The 11914-nt window shown below is 30.1% G+C and overlaps 2 protein-coding genes across 2 annotated transcripts; one reads left to right on the plus strand and one right to left on the minus strand.

The window, feature by feature from the left end:
- The first annotated feature begins 1408 nt into the window (after positions 1 to 1408).
- On the plus strand, positions 1409 to 5504 carry LOC114935691 (small integral membrane protein 14). The gene is made up of 5 exons (XM_029308601.2): positions 1409 to 1535; positions 3611 to 3716; positions 4089 to 4143; positions 4361 to 4506; positions 4581 to 5504. The coding sequence occupies exons 2-5, from the start codon at positions 3645 to 3647 to the stop codon at positions 4620 to 4622; spliced, it is 315 nt and encodes a 104-aa protein (XP_029164434.1). The 5' UTR covers positions 1409 to 1535; positions 3611 to 3644; the 3' UTR covers positions 4623 to 5504.
- A 203-nt stretch (positions 5505 to 5707) lies between these two features.
- Positions 5708 to 10573, minus strand: LOC114935654 (zinc finger CCHC domain-containing protein 8 homolog). Its single transcript, XM_029308541.2, has 8 exons — positions 10132 to 10573; positions 9138 to 9402; positions 8643 to 8935; positions 8152 to 8365; positions 7862 to 8051; positions 7592 to 7740; positions 6911 to 7518; positions 5708 to 5816 (listed from the first exon to the last, which is right to left on the minus strand). The coding sequence occupies exons 1-7, from the start codon at positions 10464 to 10466 to the stop codon at positions 6949 to 6951; spliced, it is 2016 nt and encodes a 671-aa protein (XP_029164374.2). The 5' UTR covers positions 10467 to 10573; the 3' UTR covers positions 5708 to 5816; positions 6911 to 6948.
- Positions 10574 to 11914: the final 1341 nt, after the last annotated feature.

Genomic DNA, 11914 nt, shown 5'->3' on the forward strand with positions numbered 1-11914 from the left:
CCATGCCCGTTTCCGTCGTCCCTTGCCTTGCCTCACCTCGGACCCCACCCTCCGCCCCCCCTCGTCGTCGTTCCCGAAGCCGTATTTTACGGAGAGGAACTCTTTCGAAAATCTCTCCGCGGAACTTCTTTCCGTAGAACTTATCGCGCGTATATTCTCGCGAATATACTCCAAGATTTCTCTCTCAGACGGATCGCTAGCCGCCACTTCGCGAGAGCTCGCGCATTTCAAGAGACGCGTCCTTCCGTAAGGGAAGCGAAACTGAACGCGATAGAGCCGCGGTTAGAGACGAACTTCAAGTCTATCGAGACGCCGCGAGTCCATCGCGCGGGAGTTCTCTCTCGATCGATTAATCGAATCGGATCGCGATGTATGGGGCTACGGCGGTAGGGGGAGAGTTCTTGGAGACGAGGGGGTTGATCGAGACGACGATGTATCCCTCCGGCACAAACGGGAGAACCTCGTCGCAAAGGACCGAAAGAGTGAGTGGCGAATTTTAGCGCCCGTCGAGCGCGTATATACGCGCTGCGGTCACGTGTCGTCACGGCCGAGGTCACGTGACGTCGCTCGGTGCGCGCGCGTGCTCGCTAGATATGCGAACGCACATTACATTTTTTTCTATTTTTTGCACACTTATTACCGCACGAGTATAATTTACCTCTCTCTGATGAAATCAATTTTTTTTTGTCTCAATGTTCCCCTATTCGGAATATTAACTTCAAATACTCAAGAAAATGTGTAGATCCGTCACTTATTGCGCAGACACAACTGTCACCTGCAATAAAATTTCGACTTACTATGACGGTTTTTGTCATTATCAATTTATAATTGACGATTTCACCCTTGCTTTTTCGAGATAAATATTCATTTTTATTGTATTTTTAAAGTCAAAAGTTAATGATTTTGATACTTAATAGTTTTTCATTATAAATCAATAAATCATTATATAATAATGTTTATCGATGTTTAATAACATTTATGACAATTAGAAATAATTATTCGTAACGTGGCAAGTGATATACATATGTACGTTCATATATAGCCTATAAATATACAAAAAGTTAATAATTCTATAAATACATACGTGCGGACAATCCAACATTACAATTATCTCCACTATGAACAATACTATAATAATACCCTCATTTAAGAATTTTCTTTGATAACAATCAATTTAATAATACGATTCTTCTTTTAGTTTTCCGTCCGTTCAACAAAGTCGGTCGTCGCGCGTCGCGAGAAGCGGCCCTGAATAATGAAAATCCTCTAGACGCGCGACCGAAGTTTGACAGTAGCGCGAGTTTGACAGCTGCGTGCCGAGCTCGGTGATTGGTCGGCCGCGCGAGCCAATCGCGCGCGAGCACGATTGCGAACGCGCCTCGACATACACCGTACACACGATCGAAGACCTAATACGATACTATAATGGCCGGAATGGCTGCGTCGAGTGTAATTACGGTCTAACGTTGAAATTGCGTCCCACAGCTGTCTCGCGTCACGCAGTCATAATCCGGTTCTCCGTCCGTTCTGTCACGGTGAGTATTTCGTTCAGCGATGACACTTGCCCCCTCTACTCTAAAATCATCGTCGATTATGTATCTTTTTTTTCTCATATTTGCGCATACGTTTAATGTTATCGACGAGTCGAATTACGATTGCATTTTCAGCGAATTCCGTCGATTTTTCCACCTTTTTTATTCTCGTTATTAATCATGATTTTCTGTAGCATGTGTCATCGTATCCGTTAAATTATTATCGCGACGCGCGTTTACGTCGCCATACGGACCGAGGTTTTTTTCCTCTATCGTTTAGAAATTGTGTCACGCTTCAACATGAAGATTGTATATGCACTCGTGTGCGGAAAAATAAAAAAAAACCGTGTTCGAATGAAATTGTCCGTGCGGAAAATTTCGATTTGACAAACACGACTCTTCTGATCGACTTGTCTATCTAGAGCAATTATGACAGACAAAATGTCATCGTAGACAAGTGTCAGAATAAGAGTTGTGTTTGTCGAATCGAAATTTTCCGCACGGATAATTTTATTCGAACACACGCGTTTGTTTGTATTTCCGCATACGTGTACATTATACAATTGTCACCTTGAAAAACGACGATTATGTATATATAAATTTTTTATTTACATATATGTGTGTATATAGATAAAATTTCGAATTAGTCAGTCGAGAGCATATTATTGCTGTCATATCTTAAACAGTTCTCGTTTCGTATTTTGCATTTCGCAATCTGTCACTTTAATTGATAGCTGTTTGATTAAGCTACATCACTAACAATAAGCATTTATGCTCTCAATAACCATCTCAATGATCATCTCGATTGATGCTCAACAAGATCGGAAATACATAATCGAGCGTTTATATCATACTGCTTTTATTGTTAGTTTTAAAATATATATGCATTAATAGTACTTATTTTTTTCTAACTGTTCAATGTTATTGATATTTTTTTCCTCGTAATTTATATTTTGATTTTTTTATCTACTTTTAATTTTTGTGAAATTTTTACCCAAAACTTCTTATATAAACTCTTTCAATTTTAACAATAAATATATATATATATAAAATTTATATAATAAATATAATTATAAATTTTAAATAAAATAAATATTTTAATTTTCAACATTCGCTAATAAGGAAAACAATTGCGACAAATTTGTAAAAGAGTCGTTACACTTTTTTTTCCATACGAAACGAAAAATATTAGCTTACCAAACAAATAAACATTTGCTTTCTCGATCAAAAAGAAACAAAATATATAGCCATATTCATGTTATTAGAGCTAATAAAACTCGAAATATTTCATAAAATATACATAGTACTATTATAATAAATAACTATATGAACTATAAATAGTAGTATTTTAATTCGAGTCCTTGGTGATTGCATTGATAATTTACATATTATTTGCAATATTATATATATTTGTATGGCACCATTTTAAAATAATCGTGCCCATATGTGTCATTATAAAGATAAGAAAGTCAGGTAGTCTATTTCCCCTTCCTTTTATGCTTAGTACCGCAAATAATTGCCCGCATTATGTAGGATAGAGTCTAGAAATTCTGAAATTTGCTAGGTTTTAATTTTAGTTTGCAAGTGCGTGTAAAACAAAAAAGGAGTATTTTTATCCTTGCAAAAATTCAAATTATTAATATTTTAACGTTTGATATCTTATATATAAACCATAATCCAGATAAATTAATTTTACTGAAATACTAATTAAAATGAGACTGTTATTTGTTATTTATTTGCACTTTGTAAATTTAATTCGTTAAAAAAATGTCACAATATTTTGTAAATAAATTCGTATAATTATCCGAAATTTTCGGGAGATATTAGATCTCAAATCCAAGATTTCCTAAAAAATTACCTATACATTAATAAAACTTTTATTTTCGTTATTTCGTCGCTATCAATGTTTATGAATGAATTAACCGATCGAAATATTAAGAGAAAATAAATACATAGGATTACAAATGTAAATGTTTCGCGCGAAAAATAATTTTCTCGCGGTAAAAGAATATTAATATATTTTTAATATTACGATTTAAAAAAATGGCAATTGTTTAATATATAATTATTATATGCAGATTTTGCGGGAGACTACGCTATACAACCATCACGATGAGCGGCGAAGGATTTGACCCGTGCGAATGCATGTGGAATCACATATCCATGCAACATCTACTTTCTATCGTAAGTTGCGAGAGGGATAAAACGCGAGAGTCGCAATCGCGGACAAAATCGCGGTTGGTGACAGGGAGACACGTATTTGCACGCGATTTTTTTTCGACCAAAATTTAATAATGAAGTTTCTTCATAACTTGGCAATCTTTTTTGTTTAGTCGGCAGAAATTTTTTTCATTGCGCCACACAGTTACATAAAATCTGTTTCGATTACGCAAGTCGATTGTTGGTGCGCGATATTATTCGAATCGAATATAAGGATATTGTGCAAAAAAATTATTTAACTTTAGCGGACAAATTCGAGTTTGAATAACGCAACTTTTTCCGCATATTTTGCAAATAAACAATGTGTTATTTTGCTAAATTGTATTACTGTTTCAGTTACGACAATCGCAAAATTATTGCTCGGATACCGAATGCTTCAGCGTGTCAAGAAGTATGTACTTTTTATTTACTGTGTACTAAATACTCTTTTAATTAAAATTAAGTTTAATTTTAATCTAACTATAATCACTTGTATTTTTTTCAAAAGTAAAAATGGATAAAAACTTAAGAAATATTGATCATATAAATTATACACTAGTAAATAAAATAATAAATAATAAATTAGCATACTTAATAGTATTAAAAAATATGAATGTTTTCTTTTTTAGTTCCAGGACCGCAGAATTCAGTTCAGGAATCTTCAGATTTTCTCTTTACTTGCTTAATTATTGGCTTTATGGTGCTCATGTATGCACTTAGACCGAGATCCTTGCGACACTCAACTAGGAATATTACCAAGAACAACAATGAACCCGTAAGTTAATTTATCAGTCGTTTGTATTAATATATAGAATCTTGAACGCGTTTCCAACATACATATATTTGCAGGGTTCACACGATGATCCACCTTCGCCACCGACAGTGAATTGAAAACTGAGATATTATGGCATCGATGGAGGATCTACTCCAGATTTTATATCGGGATCTATGCTAATCTTATAATGGGGGAAGCAAATGGTAAATACGTTATTACAACACGTGTGTTGTAATATACAGTATAATAGCGGAATATATCAATCGTATCTTGAAACATAACTTCCTATAATAATCTTAATTTTATATAATATAAAGTATTCTCTTTCTTTTACATTTTTTCTCTATCTTCATATAATAATTATCATGTGCCTGAATTATGAACATAAAAAAAAAGATTAAAAAATCAAGTACCTGCAAGTGGAAGTAGTTATCTAATGAAATTGTTCGCTTAATATTTATATTTTATATGAGAATATGCAGAGTCTACTGAAAATTACAAAAAATAAGTTAGTGCACAAAAATTTCCCATGTGTGATCACACACTCAATATACAATTGACCGCTGTAAATAGTGTAATCTTAGTAAAATAATGTACAATAATTGAGAATTTGGATTTATATAGTTTGTCGAGGAACACTATTTATACTTTTTTTTAGAGTGCAATCTACAATAAGAAATATGATAAAAAAAGATATATATATATATATATATATATATATATATATATAAATTACATTTTTTCGGCATTACCTAAAATTGTTGTTCAAAAATTTAATTTTTTTCTGTCTGTAATGTAGAAAAGATGTAATTATAATTTTATATTTTATTTCCATGTATGTTATATTATTTTATTAAAATAGAGACATCACATCACATTTTGGATATTTCACACAAATGTAAAATTTAAGAATTAAAGGTCTTACAATTATATACAAATAATTATTAATATATAGTATTATACATTTTCTCTATATATAATATATTTTATACTAATAACACGATGTTTAATCTTTTACATTTCCCATATTTTCGATAATAAAATTTTGATTTTCAATATTGCAAGAAAAAACTCATATGTGTATTACATTAAATAGTATAATATATATATGTAAATAAGCGTTAATATATATTTTATTAAAAAATATTTAACACACATAGAATATAAAATAATATATAAAGAAATGCATTTGTTCATCATATAATAGTACATTTTTATTTTTATTACAAAATAATTCTATTTCAAATAAAAATGCTGTAGTTATTTTATACAATATTATTCACATTATCCATGCATCTTAATTTGTATAACTGCAAAAAAAATATTTAAGAATCAGTTTAAACGTTTTATTGTGCTCGAATAAAAAAGAAAATTATATGTGTGATTTATCAATAAGTATTTCAGCATATTTCTATTCATTAGAAAGATGCGAGTCGAGCAATATTTATTGAAAATTGCAGATAAAGTATTATGTTTTTTACAAGATAAATATATCATTAATATGTCTACGCAAAAATTATCATTCTTGAATAAAAATTAAACATGATATTGAAATTGAAACTTTTTGTATATTTCTGTTATCTTTTATGATCTTTATTGTTTAGCAATTTGAGCTAATGCATTTTATATATAATTGCAATTTTTATAATTTTAATTTTTTTCATAGAAATTGTATTTTCAAATATATATTTTTTATTATATACATATTGGATTAATTTTACCAATCACAGATAATTAATATTTTATATCTCCAATGTGTACAAAATATATTGCACAAGTAGAGCTTTACTTGCATTCGATTAATCCTTATACATAGAGAAGAATCCAAATTATATAAAATGTAAAAATAAATATTACTTTCAAATTTAACAATGCGTGATATAAATTTTATATATGTTGATACTTTTGGAAAATGATATAGCAATATATATTGGCTATTATACATATTTATACATATATAAAATTTTGTTTTATAGATATATATTTACATGTAATAGGGTATTAAATGAATTGTCTAAATTATACGTCAAAAAATATAGAAAAGATTTAAATTATATATTACAGAAATTTAAGATGAAATATATCTAAATCTCGTCTTTAGAAAAAAAGCGGACATTAATTTTTCTAAGCAACTAAATCCGTAGCTTAATATAAGCATTTAACAGTGAAAAGTTTTGTTTTGCAATTATCATGACAAAAAGAAGTGAAAAACCGTGTTTAAAATTTTTGGATGTACGTTTGAAAACATATTTAATTTGTTATTTATAAAGGCCAAAAATATCTAAGAGGATATCATATATCTTTTATCGAATTAAACAAGAAGAAATCAAGAATAAATGGCATTTTTTAAAATAATCCCAGATATTTGTTTACTCCACTTTTGTGAATAAATACACATACTTACTAAATAATGTATCAGTTCCCTCTGTAAATTGTCTATGCTTATTGATGCAATCTTGACATGATATTTCTTACTTTGTGTAAGACTCCTGACATTTGTTCATATTTACCCGTCGAGTCAGGTAAATTTTCGAAATTGATAACGTCGCAAATATCTTTAGAAAATTTTTCTGATGACGGTAGTTTACTATATGGGGAAGAACTTGTCAATATCGGTGTACCCAAGTGCACCGATTTGACAGAAGCTTGATTTGTACTTGAAGATAAATTAGCAGAGATTGGAGTAGAATTTAATTCAGAGATAGTTTCATTGGAAACTGATGTGTCTAATTTGGTACTCGACATATTGAGCGATGTTTCATGATAAGACTGTGAACTTAACTTCATAGAACTCTTGTCAGAATTTGAACATTCTTGAGAAATAGAAGAGCAATTGGGTGTAATTGCTATACTGGAAAATGTCATGTCAAATGTATTGTTTGCATCGGTTTTAAGTGACGTGGAACAAAGATTAGAATGCGAACTGTTATCTTCAAGTTCTATGAGTAATTCTTTTTTTGTACTTTCTAAGTCAGATAGAGACGGTGAATTTGCAATCAAGATTATATCATCCTGAAAAAAATGCAATTTATAAGTTGAAGTGTATCAGGAAAATATTGTGCAAGTATATCTGTTAAAGACATACCACAGAATCAGAAGAAGGCAATTCTTGCGATCGTGAGTCTGAATCTTCTGATTGAAATAATGGTGGTGGTGCTGGTGGTGGTGTTTCCACTGGTTCTGTTGGTAATGGTGGAATAAAATGCCCATTAATAGGCACATTCTCCACATTTTCTATAAAAATTTTAATAAAATAATATCTTCTATCTTAATATGATAAATAGTAAATAAAATTTTAAAAAGTGAAAAGATATATTAATACGTTTCATGAGCAATTTTGATAATTATATTATACCTTCTGGCACTTCTTCTATTTCCATATCACTAGGCATTTCTGAAGAATTTACTATTGGTGTTATTGGAGCGGATAGTTTCAATTTTTTCCGCTTATAACCGTCATCAGCTTTTTTCCCTCTTAAATGTAATAACATTATCTCTTTACTATGTATAGGTTGGATTTTTGGTGCCCAATATTTATGGCTTTCCTGCAATCCATCAAAAACCGAAATGTTTATAATTTCCAAAAATACTTGAAGTTCTTATAAGATCATTTAATAATATATGCCTTCACTATATGTCGCTTACGTCAATGGTGCCAGTTGGAGAAGGCACATTAAAACCAGGAAAGTCATATATTTTTTTTATGTCATATTGATCTTTATCTACATCTGTAATGATTTCTCCCTCTTCTTCAGTTGGATCAATTTCTGCTAATCCATCAGAATTAAACAATGATAATCCTGAATGTTGCAAGCGCGCTTCTTCCAACCACCCTGGAGGGTAGCCAAGTAATCTCATTCTAAGAAAAAATGTTTTGGAAACGTAGAAAGTGCCTAATTGGCCCATTAGATTGAGAATTAAATCTTTCCTTCCTCATTTTATTTCGTACTAACATATTTGTATAATAATAAAGAAAAAATATACACATTATCACGCGCACATTAACTTATTACAAAATAAAAATAATATAAATTCATAAAATATTATTGCTGATTAATATAGACACAGAATACTGATTTAAACATAATAGGAAGGAGTATTTTCCCAAAATCCAATGGATTATGTAATTAGTATACCTATATATGTGTTTAGGTAGTTCATTGGCTTTCAGTCCTAGAGCCTTTCGTAGTTTGAGGCTTAACTGACCAGGAATCATGTGACTAAATTTCTGATCCTCGCCCATATGATATCGAACTCCTGCATTATTTTTTAGAGCAAATTCTTTACGATTTTTATTAATATTGGTTTGATTTTTAGGCAATGGACAGTCTCGCAAATTATGATTTCCATTACAATTGAAGCAATTTAATTTTGGTGCATAATCTTTTGTCGTCACAGAGTCTGATTCCTTAGTAATATCCTCATATTTCTATGATAAAATAATGTTTTTTAAAAAGAGAATAATAAAGATGAAAAAAGGATAAAATTTAATGAATTAAAATAAATAATAAGCGAATAATGAGTATATATTGTGATATTTCTCGACCTTAGTGTAATTCAGTATAATTAATAATTATTTCGTATATAACATATAATGATACATATATAATATAATTTGAAAGATGACATACTTGTCCATATGTTGGAACATCTAAATCATTCGTAAAATTTGGTTTGTTATCAATTGTAAATAGTGAATCGCATATATCAGTACTTTCCATGCTATCATTTAATACACTATTGTCTTTTGCACTGATAGACAATTCTTGATCTTTGTAATTATCATTGTTATCCCAAATTTCTAAAATCAAACTTGATTCATTTATATCTTGTTCATTGGATGGTTTTGATTGCACTAAAGTGTGCAAAAAATCCTTAATTTGTTGTCGATATTGTCTGAAAATATATAAAATTTCATAATCTACAAGCAATTTAGTACAACAAATTGCTTTATAATGCTTTTTTAATTCAGATGTGTTAATATTGTTTATAGAAACAGATATTCATAAACTGTAAGATTTCAATACATATTTCACAAAAAATATATAAACATATTATTACTTATTATTTATTATTAATATATATTATGTTAACAATCAGTAATGAATTTCATTATTTAAGATATAAAATACATTTGGATCTAATATATTTTTACTATTTTGTTTGTGTAAATTGTTTCATAATATTGTTAAGCAATGACTCATTTGTCAGATCTCTAATATATTAATAATAATATATCATCAATTTTAATAAACTTCCACGACTAACTAATAAATGCATTCGTAAAGTTATTCTCTCTTACTCTGATTATCTTGAATTACTTTATAATTGCAATTAAACGTAATAATTTTCTCCAAAATAACATTGCTAGGTACCAAAAGTAAAATAAATTTAAAACCAATGTGTATAAAAAAATAATTATATTTTTAATAATAAATAGCATGTGTTATTTCAATATTTATATTGAGACAATTTTCACCGTGTGTATTAAATATAATTTCCCAATTTCACTAATTCATATTTAAGTATAAAAAAAAAAAAAAAAAAGCCTTGATCAGATGGGACAAATTTTCGCGCACACTGTAAACAAAATAAATTTAAAATATAAATATAGGATACTCGTACCTCGAGACACTCTCGTCGCGAAACATAACCTTGAAAACGGGTCGCGTTTTCGCAGCGTCGTCATTCTGCAAGACAGACTGTATATCTCTCGACGAGCGAGTTGTCACCTCAATATTTGCGTCGACGTCAACGTCAACGTCCGGAGACGAGTCGGACGAGTTCTCGTTGTTGTTCGGCTGGTTGATCGAATTGTCGAGGCAAAGGACTTCCGTGTCGCAACTTGAATCCAGTTCGATCAAATCCGTCTCGGAGTCCGTGTCTTCGAGGTTGATCGTCGCATTTAAAGGGCATTTAGCGTCCATACTCTGGTCGAGTATTTGAACACTGCTGTTCATTATGAAACACACGGTGAATTCTTTGTGATTTTCGCGCTTGTTTCGCTAATTGACACAACACAAATGGCTAGTGACGCCAAACGCACACAGAACGAATCGCGCATGCGCGCGCGAATACGTCATCGATCACGTGACCGACCTTTATTTTTCAATTTCTCTCTTCACGTAAATTTTTTTAATTTATTTAAATTATCCAAGCTCTTTTTTGTTACCTGTTAATATAATATATATAATATAATATATGTATTAAATGTTGCATTATACAAAGTATCTTTCATATTACACATGTAAGAAAATTTATATTAACTTTGTAGAAGACTGAAATAAAAAATCTTATTACAACAAATTATATATTATATACGCACATATTAAATTATCTATAAACAATGAATGAATAATTTTAATTATCTTATCTGACTTGAAAATTTTATCGTTTAATTCGTGTACATGTAATACTAGTTAATTGCACATGTAGGTTTTCATTCGTTTAAATGTGCAAATTAAATCCTTTTTTTAATATTCGCTTTTTATTACAATTATTTGTATTATTTTCAAAATTATGCACATACGACTCTATTATTTTGGAGCAAATTTAATTTTTTCTTCATATTTTTATATCAAAATTTTATTGAAAAATGCACAAGGCAAAATATAGAGCATCGTGCAATGTGAATTAGGCAATTATAATCTTGATCTACGAAATTATCGATCATCCATGAAAAATCGAAATGTCTCCTTTATAAATATTTGACAATGCCATTCTTAAAAGTACAAAAAACTACGTGGTGCGAGCAACAAATAGAATCTTGCAAACGAAATGGTTGGCGACATGCTATATACACGCCTGAAAGGAAACGCATCGTTAAAGCGCATTATAAGGGTGAATGGAGAAACGATAAAAGAGAGGGCAAAGGCATAGGAGTAAGCAGGTATCATAAAAATTACATCCCTCTAGTTTCCTCTTTCGGCTATCTACTTGACCTTTATCAACGTTTTATTTCTGGGATATGATTTTTTTTATATAATAACCACAAGATAATTTTTTCGATAAAATATAAATTGCACTCATTTCTATTTAATTTTATAATTTAAAGAGCGATATAAACAAAAATATTAAACGTATATATTTTAATTATAATTTCTATTTAATCTAATCACACGGAAATGTAAAAAAAAATTAATTATAAATTTTGGCAGATATTAAATGATTAAAGAGAGACTATTTTTATATATCGCTTATATATAAATATACATATCGATATTTTATTCGTTATATTATAAAATCCTGCAGCCATGGCTGGATGTATGAAGGTGACTGGCTCAAAGATCGCAAACACGGATATGGTATCCTAAGTAAAATTTCAGAAGACGGTAACATACGTAAAGTATACGCTGGAGAATGGGTGGAAGGAAAAAAGCACGGATTCGGGAGCAACTGGTTTAAGGAC

Source organism: Nylanderia fulva, unplaced genomic scaffold, assembly GCF_048542155.1.
Source record: "Nylanderia fulva isolate GAGA-0341 unplaced genomic scaffold, ASM4854215v1 Scaffold18, whole genome shotgun sequence".
NCBI classification, from domain to species: domain Eukaryota; kingdom Metazoa; phylum Arthropoda; class Insecta; order Hymenoptera; family Formicidae; genus Nylanderia; species Nylanderia fulva.

What these genes read in the sequence shown, in the direction of transcription:
- LOC114935691 (XM_029308601.2), top strand. Translation starts at nt 3,645, where the DNA reads ATGAGCGGCGAAGGATTTGACCCGTGCGAATGCATGTGGAATCACATA. An exon ending in TGCAACATCTACTTTCTATC is followed by an intron (nt 3,717 to 4,088) that starts GTAAGTTGCGAG and finishes TTACTGTTTCAG; the next exon opens with TTACGACAATCGCAAAATTA. An exon ending in ATGCTTCAGCGTGTCAAGAA is followed by an intron (nt 4,144 to 4,360) that starts GTATGTACTTTT and finishes TTTCTTTTTTAG; the next exon opens with TTCCAGGACCGCAGAATTCA.
- LOC114935654 (XM_029308541.2), bottom strand. Translation starts at nt 10,466, where the DNA reads ATGAACAGCAGTGTTCAAATACTCGACCAGAGTATGGACGCTAAATGC. An exon ending in ATGTTCCAACATATGGACAA is followed by an intron (nt 8,936 to 9,137) that starts GTATGTCATCTT and finishes ATTTTATCATAG; the next exon opens with AAATATGAGGATATTACTAA. An exon ending in TGCCTTCTTCTGATTCTGTG is followed by an intron (nt 7,519 to 7,591) that starts GTATGTCTTTAA and finishes CATTTTTTTCAG; the next exon opens with GATGATATAATCTTGATTGC.